This window comes from Neophocaena asiaeorientalis, unplaced genomic scaffold (genome assembly GCF_003031525.2).
Source record: "Neophocaena asiaeorientalis asiaeorientalis breed wild unplaced genomic scaffold, Neophocaena_asiaeorientalis_V1.1 scaffold594, whole genome shotgun sequence".
Lineage (NCBI taxonomy): Eukaryota > Metazoa > Chordata > Mammalia > Artiodactyla > Phocoenidae > Neophocaena > Neophocaena asiaeorientalis.
Genome location: NW_020175066.1, coordinates 698,917 through 723,997, shown reverse-complemented (window position 1 = coordinate 723,997; position 25,081 = coordinate 698,917). Strand labels below are relative to the sequence as shown.

At 43.9% G+C, this 25,081-nt stretch overlaps 1 protein-coding gene across 2 annotated transcripts in view; it reads left to right on the top strand.

The window, feature by feature from the left end:
* Positions 1–25,081, top strand: part of FHIP1A (FHF complex subunit HOOK interacting protein 1A) — a 263,508-nt gene that overhangs the window by 183,434 nt on the left and 54,993 nt on the right. For both annotated transcript variants that reach the window (XM_024764045.1, XM_024764044.1), the window contains exons 5-6: positions 1,820–1,978; positions 4,109–4,195. In XM_024764045.1, coding sequence (XP_024619813.1) covers positions 1,820–1,978; positions 4,109–4,195 — 246 coding nt within the window. The remainder of the gene's footprint in view (positions 1–1,819; positions 1,979–4,108; positions 4,196–25,081) is intronic.

Sequence of the window (25,081 nt, the reverse complement as noted above, 5' to 3'; positions counted from 1 at the left end):
TCTTAGTTCCAGAAGGTGCCATGTTTTCTTGCTCCTTTGAGCTTTTGTACATCCTCTGCTTGGAATATTCTTCTTTCCAACATTCTTTTTCTGGCTAACTCTTATTCATTCTTCAGCAGCTTAGACATCACTTCTTTTTTTTAAAAATTTATTTATTTAATTAATTTATTTTTGGCTGCATTGGGTCTTCGTTGCTGGGCCTGGGCTTTCTCTAGTTGCGGTGAGCGGGGACTGCTCTTCGTGGCGGTGCATGGGCTTCTCATTGCGGTGGCTTCTCTTGTTGCAGAGCATGGGCTCTAGGTGCACGGGCTTCAGTAGTTGTGGTGCACGGGCTTAGTTGCTCCGCAGCATGTGGGATCTTCCTGGACCAGGGCTCGAACCCGTGTTCCCCGCATTGGCAGGTGGATTCTTAACCACTGCACCACCAGGGGAGCCCGACATCGCTTCTTCTGAGAACATTTCCTGCTCCCAACACTCCAAGTCTGGGTTTGTATATCCACGGTGACATATTTTCTATTATGTAGTTTGAGCATTTATTACACTGTTATAATTGCCTGTTCATCTCTTATTAGACTGTGAGATCAGTGAATACTTTGCTGTTTCTTTTCTGGGCCTAACTCAGAATGGAGTGTTTTCTTGAATGTTTCTATCCCATTTGAGTTCCTTATAACTTCAGTGTTTACCCTAGAGCAACACATTTTATAAATCACTTCTGTGTTTCTTTCTGGGCACTTCCTGTCCATCCTTTGCACATCTACCAGATCAGGAGCCCTAAGGTGCTGTTTGGCTAGCATCACTTCCCCGTACTGTGAAATTCATTGTTTTCCTTGGTCCTGTTCTCCCCAAGATAAAACTACTAGCCAGTCAACATGTGTGTTCCTTTTCTATATTTCTGTCTGAATTTAATGCATCAGCATTTTCTTAATGACCAAGCTGGATAAAGTGACAGTTTGGAGTTCTCACTCACCGTCACTAACTGAGCCCAAACACTGTCAATGTCATTTAGAAACCGAGCAGGGGAAGAAAGTAAACCTTGTGAGCTTTGGATTAATACTGGATAGGTAGGTATGATAGTTAGATCACCCTCATGTCCACCTTACATGTGATCCTCCCCTTTCTTTACTCCTCTTTTTCCCACTGCCGATGCTTCAGTGTAGACCCACTTTAGCTCTGTTTGAAGTTTCATCGTCCCATCTAACTGACCCGTGACCCCCAGTTCTTTCTTCTTGCTGTAATTTGTGGAGATGAGATGAAAGCACTCTCTAAACTGGGAGCACGCACGTGTCCGTCGTGAGCTTTAACATGCCTGCAGGAATCTTTCTCATAAAGCTACTCATGCTGCCCGTGTGAGATCTTCTGTCCTGGGCCGCCTCAGTCCAGGGTGTGTCCCTGTGGAACGGGAGGTGTGGGTCATCTCTGTGTGTGCACTCAGCGTTGTGTAATAGAACGCACTGTTTATGAGTTCGCTCCTCTCCTGCATACCTTGGGTGCCGGAACCATGCTTTCTTCATCTTGCATGTGTCTCCCTCACTCCCCCTACCAGTGCCCAGCGTAGGCCTGGCACATAGGTGATAAACAACCTGTAGCATCGCGTAGGTATTAGCCGAAGACCTCTGGTGCTTCTGTTCCCTCTGCTGGAGTTGTCCTTCCCTCCCGCCTCCAGCTGTGGAATCCTTCCTAGCTGACAGCCTCTGATGCTGGAATACCTTGCTACCTAAAGTACAGTCTGGACCAGTGGCAGTGGCATCACCTGGGAGCTGTTTGTTGCAGGTTAAGAACCTGGGGAAAGTGTTTGTTACGTTTTTATTTCTGAACACAGGTGCTTGCAACCGGGCTCAGTGGTCTGTACTCTTCCCTGCCGGCCAAGCTGGAAGAGAAAGACGAGGAATGGCACTGCCTTCTGAAGGACGACTGGGTCCTGCTCCCTCCTCTGGTCCAGTTCATGAACTCCCTTGAGTTCTGCAACGCCGTCATTCAGGTGGGAGCAGGCAAGGAACCCTCTGTCGTGGTCCATTCAGGATACAAGCATTGTGAAGGATCAGTTGATAAACATTCCTTTTCTTATTTCAATAAGCGTTTATGGAATACTGACGCTTTACTTTAAGCCTACTGAATGTTCTCGAATGAGTAAAAGTGTTAGTTTAGAGGTTTCTGGGAAGTTTCAATTGAGAAAAAAAGAGTAGATTTTCTTTACCTTCGTTATAAAAAGTGTTAATTCTGTTTTGATTATCCATTTAACTATCAAAAATAAGTTCAATGCCTGACTCAGTAAATAGATATTTTTAGGCTTCTAAGTACTCCAAATTATATCACTTTCACTTCAAGGTCTTCTTGGGAGTCTACAAAGGAAAACACTTTATTTTGCTTAATGGTGCTTACTGCATAAAGAATATTGGTATTCCAATTGAATTTAGAAGAAGTTAAGCATCTTCTTAGCAACACAAATTAAATTTGGTTTGAAATTGGCCTGCTTCGGGGAACAAATAACCACTGAACACTAGTATATTGGCTTTTTGATTAGATTTTTACCTTCAGATTTCTTGTTACTGTTTTCAGTAAAAAAAACAGATTTTATAAATACACAAGGGTGTAGTAGGTTTTCATCAAAAAATGTTTTATTTCTATATAGCACAAATATTACCTTAATCTTGGATTTATTAAGAAATCAAATTTTCTTTATGGTGATTGTAAGGTGAAAAATGTTAGTTATAATCTGTTTATTTACCAAATAAAGAAATGGCTTCTGGAAGAAAATGCAAGTAAATTACTTTAGTTCCCATCTCATTTTTATTGCTAAGGCAAAGGAAATTTTATTTATGTATGAGATAAATGGATTGCATCTTAAGTTATTTTTTCCTTTAACATTACAGTCTTTCAATATTTTCTTGCAGAAGAATGTGGAAATAAAAAAGATGGAACTACCCCAAATGTACACACAGAGAGCGATTGTCAGTAATTTAAAGATCTAGCCTCACTTCCCTAGAAATTGCTTTTTACTTTATTGTTTGATGCTATTTTTATTTTTTTAGAGAAGGAGAAAGCTAACGGGCATGGTGAAGAGCAGAAAAATGATACATTTTGTATCATATTTTGAGATTGAAGCCATATACTTTTAAGATTTTTTGTTTGGGGGTATAAGTGAAGAGATTACAGTTGACCCCTGTATCTGCAGGTTCCACAGCTATAGAGTCAACCAACAGAGGATCTGAAAATATTTCGAAAAAAATCCAGAAAGTTCCAAAGGGCGCAAAACTTCAATTTGCTGTGTACCAGCAACTATTTACACAGCGTTTACATTGTATTTACAACTATGTATATTGTATTAGGCATTATACAGTAATTTAGAGATGATTTACAGTATATGGGAAGCGTGTGTAGATTATATGCAAATACTGTGCCACTTTATATAAGGGACTTAAACATCTGCCGACTTTGGTATCCTGGTGGGGGTGGGCATCCAGGAACCAGTTCCCTACAGACGCCCAGGGATGGTTGTAATTATAAAAGATATTAGTAAGGCTTATCCATGCTAAATATATTTTGAAAATTAAATATAGGAAGTGTTGTACCTCTGATAATGTTTTCTGCTTTTTAACAGTATCTTTTTTATGAAAAAATTTTCTAAATGCTTTCTTCCCCAATATAAATGATTATCAGAAAATGCATTTTCAAAATGAGAATTTTTTTTCTGCTACCAAAATGAATGTTTTTAATTGTCTATTTTGACAGTTCTTATTATTTTTTTAATTAGTCACAGGTTGAGAGATAGGACATAGAGGAAGTTATGGAGCAAAAATTATACTTTCCAGTTTGTCGACTTTAATTTATGAGTCCCTATACATAATCAGTCTATTTATTATTGTTTTTTCAGATAGAAACTTAAAATTACCCGTTTTAAAATTTGAAAGTCCAGGCTGTTTATAATAGGATAAACCATCTGGAAAAATTACATGTTGGTTTGAAGTCTGGGTTTTTCTTTAACCGTGGAATAAATGGCCAAAATTTGGATTTCCTACTTGAATTCAGGATGTACACAGAAATGGTTGATTTTAAGAAGACCTAAAGATTGCACTCCTTATCTTTTTCACGACTGCCGTTTCTTTCTTAGGTGGCTCACCCCTTGATTCGTAATCAGCTCGTCAATTATATTTACAATGGATTCTTGGTACCAGTCTTGGCTCCAGCTCTCCATAAGGTCAGTGATTGGCTGATGTAATCTTCTACCTGTTTCTAGTACAACTGATGGAAACTGAGGAAGGTGAACACAGTGTAATTGACTTGATGGTGACTTTAGCCTTATTTTCCTTCTCATTCCATCCATATTCCTTACCAGTATCAATTACAGGTCTTAATGACGGCAACAGCTTAAGTCTGATGGGATCCATTTGATGTCATAGAACAGGACATTGTGAATGTCCAGTAAGGGAGTCTAAACAAGCATTAGCAACTGGACTGGCTCTTGTGTCTACTTGAGTTCATAGGTAGTGGCTACTTGGAACTCTCTGTGAAGCTGTCCTCTGAGCTTAAGAGGTCTGTCATAGAGAGTGTGAGGCTTCCTGTGGACGTGGAGAGGGGCACTGGTGGCACAAGTGCCCTGGAGCTGCCATCTACATAACAGAACATAGTTTTTTATTATAACAGCTTTGTGACAGAAAAAATTAAAGCGAAGCCAAGTGAAGGTCCCATCAAAGGTTGGCTATCTCATTAGCATCACTCTGAATTCCTTATGACGCTCTCATTTCATGGAATAAATCAACTGATATCTTTTCTATTGTGAGCTGTCAGGAGACATCGTGGACCTAGCATTCTAATTTTAAGGAGTTTTCTTTTTTCACTAAGTAAAGACACATATGCAGTACTTAGTTCAGAGGATCCTTGTCAAGTTATTGGCATTGACAGCCCTGGCAGGGAGAGAAGCAAGGAACAACGTATCACGTGCCTTCTGATGGAATGCTCACCTTTGTATATCTGGACGTTCCACTTCCATGGGCTCACGTTTTATAGAAACTAAGAACACCTGATCATGGCAACTTGGAAGCCTGGCTGTGGTGATGATGGGAGTTCTCGTTTAGAGCAGCAGGTCTTGGTGGAGGATGTTCACCTCTTATCATTCAGTGCCTTTTGAGCACAGTAGCAATATTTTGCCAAACAAACAGGGTACTTGGTCTGACTAGGATTTTTGTGTTACTTCTGGGTTCAGGAGGTAATCTTGGTTGTGGTTTCAACATATTGAGGGTTCCAGGTTATTTCACTGGTTTATGGGAACCAAGTCTTTGAAATTAAATTTGTCTTGGGAAATACGGGACACATCTCTGGAAAATACAAACCTTGTATTTGTTTCTACCTTGTCCTTCTGTTAATACCTTGCTGTTCTGGAGGAGGGGAGGGTGTCTGAAGGTCTCTAAGCCCCTGCATGGAGGAATTTTCCTTTATGGGGGAATAGAATGGTGCCCTGGAAATTCTTCGACAGTAATTATCCACATACTCTCTCGCGCATTCAGACTTCCTTCCTCATTTATTCCCATCCTTTTTCTCATTGACCAGCTGATATAAAATTATTTCCCAAGTCAGTATTATAATAGTGATAATTGTAATTATTATTTGTCCAGGACATTTTATGTTATAATTAGCATACCTTAATGTTACAAATATTCATGATAACTCTTTATCTACAATCGAGGATGAGATCCACCTCAGAGAGCTGTTAGGAGGCTCTGACTGGTCTCTGAGTACTTCTCCTTCATAGCACTCACCACGAGTGGAATTAAATCATTCAATGTACAGGACCTTGTGTAATGTCTCCACAGTGCTCTGCCTGCTTCTTGAGGGTAAGCCTCACACCCGTTTTGTCACGTGGGGAATCTCCAGTGCTGAGCACAGTCCCTTAGACCTGGGGGTTGAATAAACAGCACAAGTATGGAATGATGTTTGTTAAAGTGCTGGGCAGAGTGTTGGCACTCAGTACATTCCCAGACAGTGGTTCCTAGAGAAAAATAACAGCACCTACATGTGTTAACTAACATTGTTCTCAGTTATGCCCATAATTAAAATATGAGATTGAAAAATCATGAAGTTGTTAATACATGCTTATTGGGGGAAAAAACAGTGAATACTGAATATATAAAATACTAATATATATAATACTAAGCTAGATTTGAATTTCCCATCCCTAATAATATTCCTTAACTTTTACCCATTGCAGACCATTTCTCCCAGGGCTATTTAGCGACTAGGGAGAATATTTCCTTCCTAATTTATTTTGCTCCCTGCTTTTCATCTTCCATTGTTTGTGTTTTTATCACTTAGAATGAGGAGGTTTAGGACGAAGCAGGGCAGAGGAGGAAGGTGAAAGCCCTCTCCGCTGACTCTCAGCTCCCTACGCGGCTGATGAAGAGAAGAGCCTCTTGTGAGCCGCACGACAGGGGCTCAGGGCGGAGGAGGGAAGTGCAGGGCTGGGTGTTTCTGAGGAGCTCCCAGGGGGAGCAGACACACCGTGTGTCCTCGCCTTTGACCCAGGAAGGGACACCCGGAAGTCTCAGGGCTACTGGAGCGGCTCCGGTCCACATTTCTCATATTCAGTGTCCCTTGCCTTGAGGCTTATTTAATACCCTACATAAATTTCCTTTGTGGACTAGCTTAGCTCCCAATTTACGTCTAACATTTTAGTTGCTTGCAATCAATGGAGGCAGTTTGCAGGGGTGTCTCATAAATAGTATAGATAAATTCAGGTTTAAAAAATTTCCCACATCACAGTCAATACTCATAAGCAATATTTCCACAGAATTTCTTAACCAGAGATGAAGTCGTAACAAAGGGTTGAGGGCAGTAAAAGGTGGGTGTGGGGCTTTGACAAGTGAAGATCGTCTCCACCTTTCTTCTCCCCTCTCTGGAGACGTGTAACGTCACCCTGCCTCTGCACGGGTCCTGCTCGGTGCCATCTTCATCCCGCGCTGGGGGATGGCCATTTATTCTTCTGTGTTGGTGCAAAGGAGTATCTGGTTTGTTTGTTTTTTTTAAAGGGCTGCATAGTTTAGCGTGGATATATAGGCCCACAATCCCTTATTCACACTCAGACATTCAAAAAGCTCTGAAAACTGAATGTTTTTAATAATTCATATGGCAGTGCAGTCTGACCTTTGCTGAACTCCTTTGGTGGCAAACCCATACCTGCACTGTCTCCAGGCTATTTATTTTTATACCACTTGTTTTAATGTTTGTATGTTTCGTGGAGGACATAGTACAGTAAGTCCCCTACATACGACCCTGCAAGTTGCGAATTTTCAAAGATGCAAATGTGCGTTCGCGTGTCCAGTCACATAAGTTGGTTCACGTGTCTGGCATACTTTTCAAGGTACTGTACTGTAAAATTAAAAATGTTTTATTTTTTGTGTTTGTTTTTTATATATTATTTGTGTGAGAAGTATTATAAACCTATTATAGTACAGTACTAATTAGCCGATTGTGTTAGTTGGGTACCTAGGCTAACTTTGTTGGACTTACGGACAAATTGGACTTATGAATGTGCTCTCAGAACAGAACTTGTTCATATGTAGGGGACTTGCTATATTAATGTATTTGATTGTAGAGTTTTGCGCCAGACCTGCTGGGTTTGTTATATCAACTATGGCAGATGTACATATTACTTCCTGAAAAGTTTTGAATTCCAAAATGCACATGGTCTCCAGGTTTTGGACAAGGGATTGAGAACCTATTTTGGACATCTGGGGAAGGATACATTTCTGGAGATAGGTGAAAATCATACTTTGTAAAATTCTTATTAAAGAAAATGATACTGTGTTAATATAGATCATTTAGGAACTAGATCCAGCCATACATACAGACATCCCATTGCATTGGGTTGGCCAAAAAGTTCATTTCGGGTTTTCCTGTAAGATGTTATGGAAAACCCCAAATGAACTTTTTGGCCAACCCAATATAAGACTGGTTATTTATGACCTTAGATTCAAGGGACCGCCCTTATTCAGCAAAAGCTAGTTCTACTGTCTTTATATGTTTAATATCAAAGCTCAGTTTTCAAGGTTGAATATTTATTGGGATGGTTGTATTAGTCTGGGTCCTCAGAGGAGAGGATGCCAAGGTAGGATTAAATGTGCAAGGATTTTATTAGGGGAAGTGCTTGTGAGAGAGAAAATAGGAAGCAAGGTGGGGAAGGCTGGGGGAGCTGTCAGACTGCAATGCAAACCTGACCCCGGGTGAAGGGAGCGGGGAGAGGTTGGCTAGAGTGTCTGAGACTTCTGTGCAGTGTGAGAAAGGCCTTCAGAGGAGGCCTGCGTCTCCCAGAACAGTTCTGCCTTAGCATCCCTAGGTAGAAGCTGCCAGTCTGTGCACTGAAACAGTGTCACTTCTGCCATGTTTTATTGTTCCTGGTAGTTGCAGAGCCCACCCACTTTCAAGGGGAGAGGACACAGACCCCACATCTTGATGATAGGAATGTCAAAGAATTTGTGGCCATATTCTGGGCAGGTTTACCACGGTCACCACCCTGAGACCGAATTTGTGCGTAAAGGGTCCGAGAGCTATATGCAGAGACCCCCCTGATAAGAACCAGGAACCTCAGACGTGGGTCACAGCCAATCTGGGAGGGAGTCAGGGGAATAAATGGCCAAACTTCACTCTCCTCCCTGCCTCCGATCTCCTGCTGGACTCCACTGGGTGAACCAGATGGAATCCAGGTGGCAAGGGAATCGTGGAGAAAATTGGTGCATACAGGTGAATTGGGGCTCAGAGCAGGGTGGAAAAGATGAAGAGTGGATATGCACGGACACATGGAAGCCATCAGCACATGTCTGTACTCGCTTCAGCATTGTAGAGTGTTCGTCAGCAGTGAGAGATGGCAACTGTAAGAGCATGTTTGGGTTTAGTGCTTAAGTAAATTGCGGCTTAAAATTTTCTAGAAACACATAAGAAAGTACAGTTTAGAGTTACCGCCTAAGTCTGTATATTGATCCTTATCCTCTGGAACCTAAAACATAGTTAGACTTTAGTGTGACAGGTGGATATGCCAACAACATACGAGACATGAATAAACAGCAGAGCAATATCTCAAGCACAGGTAACCAGCACCAAGTCAAGCTTATCATTACACGGGTTCACACAAAGGCAGGCTGTGTGGTGGAAGAGTTCTAGACCATGAGTCAGAAGATCTGGGTTTTAATCCCGGCTCTTGTATTTACTGCTGTGTGACCTTGTGCAAAGCTTTTAACCTCTCTGAGTCTCATTTTCCTCTTCTGCACAGTGGAGATAGTAACACTCCTCTTGCCTCAAACATGAGAGCATTCTTTTTTTTTTAACATCTTTATTGGAGTATAATTGCTTTACAATGTTGTGTTAGTTTCTGCTGTATAACAAAGTGAATCAGCCATATGTATACATATATCCCCATATCTCTTCCCTCTTGCGTCTCCCTCCCACCCTCCCTATCCCACCCCTCTAGGTGGTCACAAAGCACCGAGCTGATCTCCCTGTGCTATGTGGCTGCTTCCCACTAGCTATCTGTTTTACATTTGGTAGTGTATATATGTCCATGCTACTCTCTCACTTCGTCCCAGTTTACCCTTCCCCCTCCCCGTGTCCTCAAGTCCATTCCGTGAGAGCATTCTGAAAGCAGTATACTGTCACACGCAAAGGTATTATGGTACTCACTCCAGGACAGAGTTTGCCATCTCATATGCAGGCAGAGGGTAATATCGTGTGTTCAAAGACCACTTGGTGAGTGTGCGCTGGGTGCAAAACATGTGATCAGACCCTGTGGGGAGATGGAGGTGACTGAAAACCCCTCTCATCTCCGTGGAGCTTGTGATCTGGGACCCAGGAGACGGACAGGCCAACCACAAACTCCAAACAAGATGGACTAAGATAAGTGCCGTGACAGAGAAAGCAGCAGGGGCGGGTGGGTGAGGGGTGCGCTGTGACACAGAGTGGGTGATGAGGGAGAGTGACTGGGTGCTGACTCATGAAGGTGAGCAGCTGGGGAAGGACATCTGGGGACAGAGCGCTGGCAGGACCCAAGGCTCGGAGGCTGTGTTTGGATGCACTACACCCGGAGAGTGTGGCTGTGCAGGGGAGGCCCAGGAGGATGGGGGCTGGGCAAAGGCCCTGCCCTGATGCCCAGGGCAGGTGAGCTCTTACGTCCGTAGCAAGGAGTTTCAGCGCAGGGGGCTTCCGATGGTGAGGGGCTCAGGGACAGTCCGGTGGGGACAAAGTTAGGTCGGCGGGTGCACTGGCATTTTGGGAAGCATGGTGGGGAACTGAAAAATCAGAAAGGAAGGACTTTCAAGAGAAGTGAAGGGTTGAGGGGAAGGGGCTGGAGAAGGTAGGGATGCAGGGAGTAAAGGTTCCAAGGTAAAGAGATGGTCCCGATCTCCAAGCATCAGATCCTCCAAAGTACCTGAGAGAGCAGACTGCCGCTCCCCGGGTACAGCCGCCAGCGTTCATCTCACCACATCATTAAATGCACTTTAAACATTTGTTTAAAATATTGGGATTTTAAAGAATGGCTTTATTTACAAACCTGAGGCTTCTGACTCCTGGACCAGAGTTGCCTGCTTTCCCTCTGACCTCCACCCTCCAGACTCTCCTGTTCTCCTTCGGAGTCTGTCTGACCTCTCTCCTTTCCTGCCCTACGTGTGGGTGTGCCCAGGGCTTGGGCTCTGCTGATCAACCTCCAGCTGGATCCCTTTGCCTGAGTAACCTGGCATGCCCTCAGACGTGGAATATCAAAAGCAACACTCATATTCTCTTTCCGGGCCGCCTGAGCTCAGCCTCTGCACAATTCCTTTGTGTGAATGACATCATTTCCCCTAGTTAACTGGTCTAGAAACCTCGATTATTCTTGAAGCTCTTCTCATGCTCCCCGCCCCGCTACAAGGCCAGCCTTTTCCCATAAGGTTCTTTAATCTGATCCTTTTTGTTTCTTCTCCCAACAGTGTCCATGTAGGTCACCCTCTGTACATACCTCAACCACACCTTGACATGGGTCTCATTGCTACGACTTCTTTCTTCAGGGTGTTGCACCCATAGCTGCTGGATTAAGTTTTCTAAACACATCTTTAAATGCACCACCTTCCTCTGAAACCTTGAGTGGCTCATTTCCTAGGTCTCCTCAGTGTGCACGCTGCTCCAGGGCCCCCCTCCTACCCGCCTCGTTCTTACGTGGGGGCCTCTCCTGTACTTAGTCTGTTCCCTTCGCTTGTTCTTCTCCTGTCGGGTCTTACTCTCTCTTCAAGGGGCAGCCTAAATCCCACTCCTGCCTGCAGCTGTCCCTGACTTTGGGGCTCTAGGCTGTCTCTTGTCTAGAATCTGTAGCTCAGCGTCTGTCAGTGGTCATTGGACACTGAGCATATGCTACTGTCTCTTGTTCAGCATATTCTTGGCATTTGACTCTGTTTTCCCACCTCTATCTGAAACCCCTGGAATAGTCTCTATCTGCATTTCCCAAACAGTGTGCCAAGGAACCCTGGGCTTCTTGGTGGGAGAACTCAGCGAAAAGTGCCTACATTTATGAGGGAAATACAGTGACACCTGTTGGACACCACGTGAATTAACTAACTTGAAATAAGCCAGTTTCTGCATTAAATATACATTCCTTTCAATATGGGCATACTTTCTGCAAAACAGAGTTTTTGTTGGGTGCTGTGCTTAAAAGCAAGTATCCCATGAAAATCCACGTGGAACAGGGTGGGAGGTTGGCAGTGTCCAGTCTGATTTTGAAGTTCGAGTGCCCAACAGGAGTTAAGTTGTTAGGACCTAACTACATAGTAAGTTGTTTGGACTTAAATCCATAATAGATGGGATGATTGGGTATTTCTTTTGGCTTAGGGGTGCTGTGAAAAATTACTGATATACTGAAGGTGCCAGAGACTGAGAAAATTTCAGAACCTCTGGTTTGTGTTGTATGTTTTTTGGTGCCTCTATAGCAGGGTTTGGCAACTACGACCTGTGGGCCAGGTCTGGCCTGTGGCCTGTTTTTCTATATCCTGAATGTTAAGAATGGTTTTTACATCTGTTTACGGATGAATGATTAGACAAAAATGTAGTATATACATACAATGGAGGAGTATTCAGCTTTAAAAAGGAAGGAAATTCTGGTACATGCTACATCATGGATGAACCTTGAGGACATTATGCTAAGTGAAATAAGCCAGTCATAAAAGACAAATACTGTATGATTCCACTTCCATGAGGTATCTAGAACACTTAAATTCATAGACACCGATTAGAATGGTGGTTGCCAGGGGCTGGGGGAGGGGAGAATGGGGAGCTGTTTAATGGGTAGAGAGTTTCAGCTTCGTTAGACAGAAAGAGTTCTGGAGGTGGATGGTGTTGTTGGTTTCACAACAATATGAATGTGCTTAATACCACTGAACTGTACACTTTAAAAAGGTTAGAATGGCAAATTTTATATTATGTGTACTTTACCACAATTTTTAAAAAGAATTTTTTTACGCTTTTCCAAGATTTATTTTAAAGGTGTATATGACAGAGACTGTATGTAAATTGTGAAATCTAAAATATTTCCTTTCTGGCCCTTTACAGAAAAAGTTTGCTGATCCTGGCAATAGGGGGTAGCATGGTGTCCTGGACATTTTAGGTGATCAATAAATGTTTGAGGATGATGATAATAGTAGAAGAAAGTCCCCAGGTAGAGAGAGATGCCACCCCCCACCCCCCTTTCTTTTTTTGGAACGTAGCGATCAGGCTGAGGAGCCACAGACAAGCCCAGAAGTGGAGCAGGCTGATTGGCTTTGTCACCAGCTTAGAGGAATCTTTGTCCAGGCTGTCGATTAGGGGCCCTGGGCTGGCGGGAGACCGGTGGATGGTTGGCAGTAGCAGCCAAAGATGGCTTCAGTGCTGCCCTGGCCCCAGCAAGGTTACAAGAGGGGGCGGAGTTGCATACAGAGCATGCTGGGCTCTGTCATATTATTTCTGTCAAGTATCTTGTAAACTAGGATGTTCTGTTTTGTGGGTTATTTTGGCTCCTTTATTTGGAGACTGTGAGGGAATTAGGGCAGAAGTTTGGGGCTCTCTGTGGTGGTTGGAGGTGGAGACCTTGAGGGGAGTGTGCTTAAGTAACGGATGGATGGAATGAAAAATAATGACACACCGTTCTTTTCTGATGGCAGCTCACAGGCGCTAGCTGCAATAACCATGACCTCAAAGAAAGCCCATACCTTTGGATTTTGCGGAGAGCAGCCAGCAGTGTTTCATTCAGCAAATTATTCCATACACATGCACTTGGAAAAACAGAAGCAAAAAAACCACCAGAAACACTGATTTTTCTTGTGTGCTAAAACCATGTTTGAACAATATACACGGGTAGACTAGTTTCAGCCATTTCCTTAAAGGCATGCATGTGTGCTGGCTTCTTATAAGCCACTGTGGAGCCCAATTGTTTTATTTATTTTTATTTTTTTCTTTTCCCTTCCCCCTCCCCATATCCTCAAGTCCGTTCTCTAGTAGGTCTGTGTCTTTATTCCCGTCTTACCCCTAGGTTCTTCATGACTTTTTTTTTTTTCTTAGATTCCATATATATGTGTTAGCATATGGTATTTGTTTTTCTCTTTCTGACTTACTTCATTCTGTATGACAGACTCTAGGTCCATCCACCTCATTACAAATAACTCAATTTTGTTTCTTTTTATGGCTGAGCAATATTCCATTGTATATATGTGGCCCATTTGTTTTAGAATCTCATCTTCCAAACACACACATACATATTCATGATCTATATCCTGTGAGCTCAATAATTCATGGCTTATTGACTTAGGCTGATGGATGGAAGTTTTTTGGGGACTAGAGAAGAAAAGGTGGAAATTTTGAGAGGCTGGGAGCAGCCACACCTGTGAGTCTCCCACTTGCTCTTTGTGTGTCTGTGGGTGCAGTGGGCGGGGACCCCTTTAGAGCCCAGTGGGGCTCCCACTAGCCAGGGATGTTTTTGACTTTCATGCCCAGTGAAACTAGTGACTGAAGATTTTAAGAGCAATTGCGTACCGTCTTCAAATTATCACCGTTAATGAGTGTTAATGAGCTATAATTGGGTGCTGAGTGTAGAGAAGGTTTACACTGGTCCCGTCTGCCAGTGTTTCAGTCTCCAGCGAGGAGTGGACGGAGCAGCCTGTCACTTAATTGTCACTTATATCCGTCCTTCTCCACGCATCTCTTGTCTGGGAGATGGTGTGGGGGGCTCGGGGTGGCAAGAGCGTAGAGACAAGTCCCCTACTTGCTCTTCTGGCAGACTTCCTGTTGCATTTTTGGATGCCTAGCAGGTTGATGCCCTTCATCACTCTGCTATCGTCTGTGTCACCTCCAGAAGACAAATACCGTGACATTTTATGTCTGGTTTCCAATAATGCTGTAAAGTTTCTTTGATCAGGTCATTCCCCTTTCAGTGGGAAATTGGAAGAAGGAGGAAATTAGGATGCCATCTTGGCCCTGGAAATTTGAGATTTTATTTTTCAAATGTGGTGGTTCTTTGCTAAATTTTTTATAGTTTTCCGTTGAGTCATGGAGCTCTACATTAGACTCCAGCTCTGGGGTAAACCGTACTGAAAACTGTAGCGGGATCATATTTTGGTCTCTCCCTTTCATATCTCTATTTATGCATTTCAACAATTTGCTTTTTTTTTTTTTTTTTTTGCAGTACGTGGGCCTCTCACTGCTGTGGCCTCTCCCGTTGCGGAGCACAGGCTCCGGACGCGCAGGCTCAGCAGCCATGGCTCACGGGCCCAGCCGCTCCGCGGCATGTGGGATCTTCCCGGACTAGGGCACGAACCCGCGTCCCCGGCATCGGCAGGCAGACTCGCAACCACTGCGCCACCAGGGAAGCCCAACAGTTTGCTTTTTAAAATGCATTCTCTACATTATTGACCCAACCTCTGCAGTCACTGAAGGCTCCCAAATGCTGTCCTGCGCTTTTTTCTGCTAGCTCCTTATCTTCTTCCTGCAGTGATGTTGAACTGTCCTTGTTCATATGGGACTTTGTTTCTCACCATGCCTGGAGTAAACGAGTTACTTGGAATGATTCTCTTCTCCACTGTGCTGAAAGCATAGCTGTGTGCCCACCTGGGCCCACAGATGCTGGTCTGTGTGAGGGGAAGGGCTCTCAGGCGTGTCCTGGTGAAATGAGGTTATTCCTCTTGGAAGTGGCTGCCGTGGCCTCACAGCCTCTGAGACGGCTCCAGCGGGCTCCAGGACAGGGAGGGGTCCCTCCAGGGCCAGCTGGCAGCAGGGGCAGCCGTGCGCTGTGATGTGTGAGCTCAGCAGGAAGGCTTGGGACACCTGGTGCCACCTCAAGCTCATCTATAGCATTGTGGTTCCTGTCCGACGCTGGGGATCCAGGGGTGACTGAGGATCTGGGATGGCGGGGACAGAGCCCAAGCAATCATTCTGTCTCCTGTTACCCTGGACTCCACGGGAGAGTTCTGTGGAAACAGAGGGGCCAGATGTGACTATCGCTGTCGTCCATCAGTAAGGGCAGTCGAATGAGATAATTAAAAGGCCCAGTCCTATCGTGGGCCTGCAGCTATGTGACACTGTTAAACTTGGATTGAAAAAAATCATATTAAGCGGGCCAGGTTGAGACAGCCTAAATTAATAATTGCTCTATCCAACGAGACCCAGCTATTAAACAGACCTAGAAGATTTCAGTGACAGTTATTAAGAGGCTTTGACTTGGAAATACTTGATTTATTAATTGAAAACTGAAAGTATGTGCAATCTAATGCATTCTATTAATGCATTCTATTTGATTAATACAATTCGGGGAAGCAATCTAGCTTAACGTTGCGAGAAATGGCTTTTGAGATTGACCTTAGTTGGAATTCTGGCTCTTGGCTATTTAACTAGCAGTGCCTTGTGGCAAGTGCCCTCATCTATGTATATGTGTCACCTGCGGGTAATAACGCCTACCTTATTGGGTTCTTGTGAGGAATACACGAGATGCTGCATTGAGCGAGCTTATTGTCTCTGGTACTTAGTACTAAATACATATTACCTATTAACTTAACCAGCTGAGTCTCTAAATGAGACATCCCTCCCATGGCACTGTATGTTCCTGGACAGTGAGTTGTGTGTTTGTTTGTTTGTTTTTTACCATCTTTAGTACTATCGTGTTTTGATTTTTAGATAATTGTTCCTTAGCAGATTTTTACATTATTTCATAGACAGCATGACTTTGGATGTACTCTTCCCTTATTTCCCTCAGAATGTGATGTCAATTCAGTTGTTCATTAGAGTTATTTCCCTCTTTGTTCTAATTCTCAGTGTCAGAGGTTCTCAAACATAAATGTGCAAAACAGTTCCCTGGGAACTTCTTACATGTAAACTCCCGAGAGCTGGGTATTTGGATTTCATGGGTGAGGCTGAGGCCCAGGAGTTCACACTTTAGCCAACACCCAGGTGCTCCAAGGGCCACACTCGGGTGATCACACTGATCTGTGACCTTCTGCTGGCCCTTTGGCTGTTTATGGTCTTTTATTGAAGTAGGATTTGGAAGACATGGGTTCTAGTTTTTTTTTTTTCGCGGTACGCGGGCCTCTCCCGTTGCGGAGCACAGGCTCCGGACGCGCAGGCTCAGCGGCCATGGCTCACGGGCATAGCCGCTCCACGGCATGTGGGATCTTCCCAGACCAGGGCACGAACCCACGTCCCCTGCATTGGCGGGCGGACTCTTAACCACAGCGCCACCAGGGAAGCCCGGGTTCTAATTTTATGTGTGATCGCAAGGATCTTAACTCACTTAAGGATTCAGTTTTTTCATGTGTAGTAATCCCACCCTGTCAGCTTCCCAAGCCTGTGGGGAACATCAGACAAGAAGGTAGATAACAACAGTCTGGGAAGCCATGAAGCCTCTTCCAAGTGAGCAAGGTGTTAAAATGGGGATGAGGTTCTGCTCTGCCCCCTCTGGAGCTGTTTTAGCCAGCAAGGCAGATGTGAAAGTAGTTTGCATAATTTAAAGACTTAGTAGTCGTAGTATCTAAAGGTTGAGTAGTGAAAGAAGATTGTTGGGTTCTAGGAATGTGTTTCTGCCCCTGATGTGTGCATGGTGTTTGGTTGAGGGAAGTACCTCTCAATGTTCAGGATGCTGGGCAAGTGCTACTACTCATCACCCTGAAATCAGCTCCGCACTCCTGTGTGATGCTGTTAAGGTATGCAAGCAGTGATGTCAGTACCATAAAAACTCCTTTCCAATGGAAATGCTGTCAGCTTGGCAGTGGGAATACTGGCCACTCACTGATGTCATGGGTATCCCAGAATATTACAGGGCATCGCCTTTCCACTGCCGACCTGGTCTTACCAGGTGCTTTGGTGCTGTGGGCAGAAGGGAAAAGGAGGTTGTAACTGGAGATTACACAATAAAGAGGAGATGGGCAGGTTTTCTCGGGTTGACTGTAACCATTATTACTTTTTCACTTCTCATACTGTATGTTAAGTGGAAAGATGACATGTACAGATATTTAGATCCATACACAAGTATTCTTTTCTCTTTATCAATATATAGAAAAGCCTAGGAGAGTCCATTGTTTATCCCAGAGCTATCACTTGTGGACCAACTGTGGAACAAGATGATATGTCTAGTATTTATTGTGGAAAGCATCTGAGAATGTGACAGTAGATTATAATAGAAGCTATTGGAACATTCACCTCCTTTTTTTTTTTTTTCCTAAACAAAATCTTGTAATTAATACCTAAGGTCTTGCACTAAGTTTCCAGCCCGCTTTAAACGCTGTGTCTTTGGATATTTTGTAGACACGGAGGTTCCAGGTAAGGCACGTGGTGTGTGTGCAGCCAAGGCCTGGGCATATTGTTATATGAATGAAAATCTAAATATTTCCCCCCATTTTGCATGTTCACAGAACAAATAGTGAACTAACCGGCCATAGGATTCATGATGTCATCACCTTGGTGTTGACAGCTTCATGGTGTCTTGGGGGCATCCTTGTCTCTACACTGCTGTATCTAATGCTGTGCCAAAACAAATAAAAACAAAAACCGAACAATACTGGCCTGAGTAAACAGACTTAAAATAGAGAGCAAAGAGGAGGGCAGATTTATTCATTCATTGACACAAACCTAGATGTAGTGGTATCCAGTGAATAAGGTCTTTGCAAAGGGTTTAATACAATGTGGACTTGAGAGTCAGGCCGCCAGGGTCGATACCTCAGCTCTGCCACTTGCTGACTGTGTGCCCTTGGGCAGAACCTTTAACCTCTCTGAGCCATTTTCCTCATTTCCATTTGTAAAATGGGGGTGATAATAATAGTGCCTACCTTATAGGATTTGTGAGGATTGAATGCCTGGCACAGAGTGCTATGTATGCGTTAACTCTATTATAACGATTTCTGTATTTACTATGTACTTGTTGGAAAATCATAATTTTAGATGACCCAGCAGTGCTTTCATTGATCTGTAATACTATACTGTAATGCTACTATTATTATTATCTGTAGTAACATGGCATTTGGCACATTGCCAGGAGGAAATGGGCAGAGAACTGTAGACATCAAGGTACTGGAGAAGTAACTCTGACGTAGACTTGGTAGAGCCCGACTCTGAATCTTCCCCAGGCCAATCCCAGTGTCTTCCTCGTGCTCTCTCCATAGACCCTCTTCTCCAGCTCCCCTGGGCCATTTGCTATACACTGAGTGCGAATTAGCCTTCTAGTTAAAAGCCTGTGCTTATGCTTCCCTCTACTTGAGCGGCCTTTCTCCTGAGACTATACTTACCCCACTCCTTCTCCTCCTCCAGGATCCTGAACATATGCCACCTTCTGGAAGTCTTCGTGATCAAGCCAGAAGTAGGCAATCACTCCTCACTTCTTAGAGTTTGGCTGGTATCACTCACGTGGCACTTCAAGATCCCCTCGTACGATCATTATGGGTTTAATGTCTTACCTGTGCTCTCAGGAGGTAGATGCCGTGAGCGTAGAGACCATACATGTGTATTTATTCATCTCTTCATTGAGCAAGTATTGTGGCAGCATACCTAGCACACTGCCTTGTGCATAATAGGTATTGTACTGTTTTCTGAATAAGAGTGAATGTGTGAACATGGATGTGGTGAGCAGGTGCGGCGGGGGTGTGTGTGGAGCAAATATGAGGGAGTGAGGAGAAAGCTGAAGAGAGATGGGATGGTTTAGAGCTGTCGTGGTCGCGTCAGGTTGGTGAACTGGTGTTTCGCTGACAGCGGGTGGCGTGGAGTGGAAGACAAGTGAGGAACTTGAGGGAAGGGGCGTTGAGGATTGGCTAGAGGTGACTTTTGCTGAAAGCGAGACAATGCTTATTTGTTATGGAGGTCCAGAAGGGAAATGACCAGATTTGAGACAGATATTGCTGGGAAAATGTAAAGGAAGACATAGATATTTTACAGAAAGAAGCAGAAGGAAAATGAACAAAAAATATATTGAAGAATCAGTGATGGCTCTAAGATTCATGTCTGAAACGTGCTCTCCACATCTTCGTATAATGAAATTATATGAAGTGGGCAAACTTTTCCGTATTGTTTTTTGCTTTAGTTGCCTATGAGGTATCAAGTTTAAAATAACTGACAGTATATGGTTGCCATGGTTAGTTATCAAGACATCAAACTATCTGGGTAAGATGTGTGATATTTATATTTGTGTTAAATGCTTTAATAGAACTAGTAGATTTAGCTGTGCAGTTTTTCTAGAACTTGAAGTTTAGAACTTTAAAGTCCACTGGATTTCAGTTTTGTTGGGGAGCTACGTGTGGACCGGGGTGGGGGGGGGTGTTTCTCATCTGTGTCCATGTCCTTATTCCCTGACAGTGGTGGCCCAATGCTTGGCACCCAGTAGGCACTCTATAGATATTTTTCAGTAAAGGAATTAATAACACCTCAGTTTTTCAGTAAGTGAATTAATATCTAATTTACACAAATTTCAGATTGGATGGATTTCATGAAACATATCCTTTGTGTTTAAAGTTCTTGCCACATCTAAAATGCAGAGATTGAATTGGAGATAGAAATGTAACGCGCTATGCACACTTATTGAATTTTAGCGCTAGACCTAATTCCAGAGTTCGTCTAGTCCCAGCTCCTCGTTTTTCAGATAACAACATTGAGGACTGGAGAGGTTAGGTGACTTGCTCAGGCTCACAGAGCTGCTTACGGCCGAGCTTGGACCCAACTGAGATCTCCAGGTCTTGAGGCTTTGGTATCATCTCTTCCCATTACTCCCCTCGAAGTAAATCTTAGTTCCAGTGAGTCTTTCCATGGCGTTAAGTTAAATCCTGAGCTCCTAATGCAGAATTTAGAAAAATTCTCCTTATGCTTTTTTTAAAAATAATTTTGGCTGTGTTGGGTCTTCATTGCCGCGCATGGGCTTTCTCTAGTTGCGGCGAGCGGGGTCTACTCTTCGTTGTGGTGCGCGGGCTTCTCAGTGCAGTGGCTTCTCTTGTTGTGGAGCACAGGCTCTAGGCACGCGGGCTTCAGTAGTTGTGGCACTTGGGCTCAGTAGTTGTGCCTCGCAGGCTCTAGAGCGCAGGCTTAGTAGTTGTGACACGTGGGCTTTGTTGCTCCGTGGCATGTGGGATCTTCCCGGACCAGGGCTCGAACCCGTGTCCCCTGCATTGGCAGGCGGATTCTTAACCACTGCATCACCAGGGAAGCCCCTCCTTATGCTTTTTTTAGTTGCAAAATAGAAAGATTCTCAGACAGCAAGTACCCTTCCCATGCAGGCTTCTGTGCAGTGCAGGGGCTGCTTGGGTGCGCCCATAGTAAATTTTTAATGTCCTGCTTGAGTTTGTCCTCTTGGTAAGTCTGTTCCAAAAGGAGAGCTTGCACCATCTAGTGGATCTAAGAAGAGGCTCTTGGGTTTAAGTTTTTGGTGGCCCTATTTTAAAAAGAAGAAAGGAGCTATTTTTTACTTAATTAATCTGCAGATTCTCACATGGAACCCTTTGTTCGTATCATGAGAGTGAGGGTGGAAGCCCAGAATGATGGTAGGGTCCCTTTGTACCTCACCGTGCTCACAACATGGCATGTTCATGACCAGGCTCTTTTAATGATGAAAGGAAGGTAAGGAAGTGGGTAGTATATCAACTTATTTTTGCAACCAGGGCTTGGATTCTTTTACTCGTTAATTCAGAACAGTAACTCTTCTGTAATGGGTCTTCCCGTAATAGTTGGGAATTGGTCAAATCCTGCTGTTATTCCTGGGAAATCCACTAGTACTCATTTGGGCAATTACCTTTTTCAATAATGCACTGTATTCTGCTACCCAGTTGGATAAATGAAGTTTTGGGAAGCTTCCAAAGTATTCTTTTTTTTCCTTCAATAGAGATTTAAGTCTTTTCTCAAGCTCTGCAAAATACTTATCTCATGTGATCGGTGGCAGAAGATGGTGTCTGTCAAGCAGGGTAACTTGATGACTGAGTGGGCAACACAGGGCGGGGTCTCATCACTGACTTTGCCCTGAGATCCGAAATGCTCATTACCTTCTAGGCCTGAGTTTTCTTTGGAAAGAATATGATTGGTCATCTTTATATTTACAGACTACTGTTCCGTGAAAACCAGGCTTCTCTCTTTCTTTTTTTTACTTTTGTTACTCCAGCAGCTGAAATACAATATCTTAAATACTTCTTTATCACCTGTGCGGTGTAGGCCTCCTTTGTGGTAGTGGTCCTCACCTTGGAGCACATCGGAATCAACAAAGGAAGCCTGGCCCCACCCCTGGAGAGTCTGATTTACCTGGATCCAGGTGGGATGTGAGCATGGGTGAGTTTGAAAAGCTCCCCAGGTGATTCTAACGTGGAGCCAGGGTTCAGAACCACTGCTGTATGATATCCTTGAAAGCGTGTTGTGAGTCATTGGATTCCAAATCAAGTTTGAATATTGGAGATCCATATTTGAAAACCAGTGTTCTCTTTGGGACCAGAAGTGGTGCTGTATTGTGACTGGAGTAATGAAGTCATCATTGTGGGACTCACATCTCTAGCTGGTGCTCATGGACTCAGTCCTGGTGTATGATCTGGGTCTGAGGAACCGGAGTACTTGCAGGGTAGGCAGGAGCAGGCCAGGAGGGAATGCTTTTGTGAGTGGTAGTTTAACGTATTCTTATACTTGTCCTTTGCTGAGGGCATTGACTCTATTGTTGGCATTTTGTCCCAGTGACAGTAGGAAAATTGGTGTCTCACATTCAATCTATTTTTTTCTCTTGTTGGCTTCATGATGAACCTCTTTCTGTGGTGTCCAGGAATAAGGTGCTCAGAGAGCTCTTTGGAGAAACTGTTTTCTGGAATAAAGTCCTGCTCTGTCACTGGGAGCAGCTTGCTTCTGAGAAATGGAGCTGAATTGGTCGGAGGAGGGGTGTGGTGGTAAAAGGACAGGGATGGGTATAAATCCTCCAAAATGCCATAAATTGAACTCTTACAATGGGAAGCAGTGTCTTTGATCTTAATCAGTCCACATAGTTTATACAATTCAGTTTCAAAGTATTTCTGCTGTGTTTTCAGAGGGCAGAGGATGAGAATGTCAAGGAATTGCTAGAATCCTTGTCTTGGCTTTTCCAATACAATAGTATTGTGTAAAGAACATGAAATTTGGTATTGGGCAGACCTGGTCTCTCATGAATCTGATCTCTGCCATTTACTGTGTACTTTGGGGGGCAAGTTCGTGAGCCTCAATTTTCATATCTGTAAGATGAGAACCCCATCAACCTACCCTACAGGTGAATTAACTTAGGTAATGTATTTATGTGAAGCACCTAACACATTGCTTGGCACAGAACTGGGACTCCATAAATGGCAGCTGTTTCTGGAACTACTATTAATAATAGTAATAATTAAAAAAAAAATAATAGTAATAATTAATGATAATGATAGTAATAAACAACGTTTTTCATCTCCTTTGGAAATGGTACCTGAGATAAGTAGCTTCGTGGTCCATGTGTCCGGTTGTCCTCCTGGTGGGCTGAGAATGGGGATGGTAAAGCAGTGTTGTTCACAGGGGTCCCAGCTGGGAAAGGTGTATTCAGAATTTTCATCCTCACATAACCAGCATGTTATAATTTAGCCTCATCACGTATTAATCCCTTAAAATATAGTTGCTCCCTAGAAGAGTCAATTTCACTGATCACTCCTCTTGTGTATATTCTGCTTGTTTATCTCAGAGGGAATAGAACATAGATCTTTATCTAAACAATGTAGAACGGGGGTTTAGCAGGGAAAATGTGACTCGTGGGGATTACTTTAATATAAGCCATACCTGGTGCCATGGTATTGCAGGAAGGGGGACCCCTTCCAGGGCCTGAGAGTGGGCTCTTGTCTAGCACTTGGAAATGAATTGTATGAGGAGACACACGTACTGACAAAGCGAAAGACTTTATTGGGAAGGGGCGCCGGGGTGGAGAGCAGTAGGGTAAGGGAACCCAGGAGAACTGCTCTGCCACGTGGCTTGCAGTCTCAGGTTTTATGGTGATGGGGTGAGTTTCTGGGTTGTCTCTGGCCAATCATCCTGCTTGGCCCATACTTAGTCTGACTCAGGGTCCTTTCTGGTGGCACGTACATCTCTCTCAGCCAAGATGGATTCTAGCTCGAAGGATTCTGGGAGGTTGGCAGGATGTATTATGGGCTGGCGTCTCCTGCCTCCTTCTGGCCCCTCCTGAATTCTCCCGGTTAGTTTCGGCGACAGCACCGTGTTCCTTATCGGGACCTCCTGTTGTGAGACAGCTTGTGCAAGTGGTTACCATCCTGCTTGGCCAAGGTGGGCAGTTTCAGTCAGTGGTTCCCTAACAATGGGGTGGCGTGGGCCTTGGACAGACAGAAAGGGTTTGACCATTGGGAAGCCGAGAAGAGAAGATGCCAGGATGTGGGACTGGTGAGGGCCTAAACACAGTGGCTATTTTGAATGGCTGTACCGAGTTCCCTGTTAGGACTGCCTATGTGTTGCCATAAGTTTGTCTTGGTACCACCTTGGTGATTTGCTGTAATTTGGCAGTGTCTGGAGGACAGGGCTGTTTCATTGAAGCACTGGGCTTAGAGTCAAAAGCATTTCTATGAATCAGTATAAACTGGATCTGTGTAGCTGAGTGACCTGTGATGCAGTTTCAGAAAAGTCAGTATAGTCTAATTTGGTATAAAGGGCTTTCTTTCCCATCTGGGTTCTGACAAGTTGAGAAAAAAGGAATGAGGCAGATAGAGGACCAAAATAGCACCTTTATTATCAGTAAAACTGATGCTGGAGAATAGGGTTTGGATCTGTGGGTAAGATTTCCTGATCCTGAGCCCCAGAATTAGACAGACTCTCCCAGACACAGAAAAGAATGAGTACTTCCTGCTGGCGGCCTGGCTCCCAGAAGAAAAGAGAGAGGAAGGGACAGGCTCAGCAAAATGACAAGTTACCTGCCACCACCGCCCCAGGTGAAGAGTAATTGAGGGAGGCAGAGCGAGTCCCGGAGCACCCTGCTAGGAGATCCTGTGTCGGGGAGGAAACTTTAGCGTTGGAGACATCAGTTTTCTCTTTCGGGCCGATAAAAATCCAACCTTTCTAAATGCTAACAAATTTGCAAGTAGTAAATCATATTAAAAAAAAAATTGGGGTGGTTGAAATGTCCTTCCCATGCTCCAGAACCTACAATGGGTCCCTGTTACCTGCAGAATATAATCCAGATTCCTTCACTTGTGTTTAGAAACCCCTCCTAATCTGACCCCTACCTAGTGACCTAACTTTCCCCATGATTTTCTTTTTTTTTTAACATCTTTATTGGAGTATAATTGCTTTACAATGTTGTATTAGTTTCTGCTGTATAACAAAGTGAATCAGCTATACATAGACATATATCCCCATATCCCCTCCCTCTTGCGTCTCCCTCCCTCCCTCCCTATCCCACCCCTCTAGGTGGATACAGAGCACCGAGCTGATCTTCCTGTGCTATGCAGCTGCTTCTCACTAGCTATCTGTTTTACGTTTGGTAGTGTATATATGTCCATGCCACACTCTCACTTCGTCCCAGCTTACCCTTCCCCCTCCCCGTGTCTTCAAGTCCATTCTCTACATCTGCACCTTTATTCCTGTCCTGCCCCTAGGTTCTTCAGAATCTTTTTTT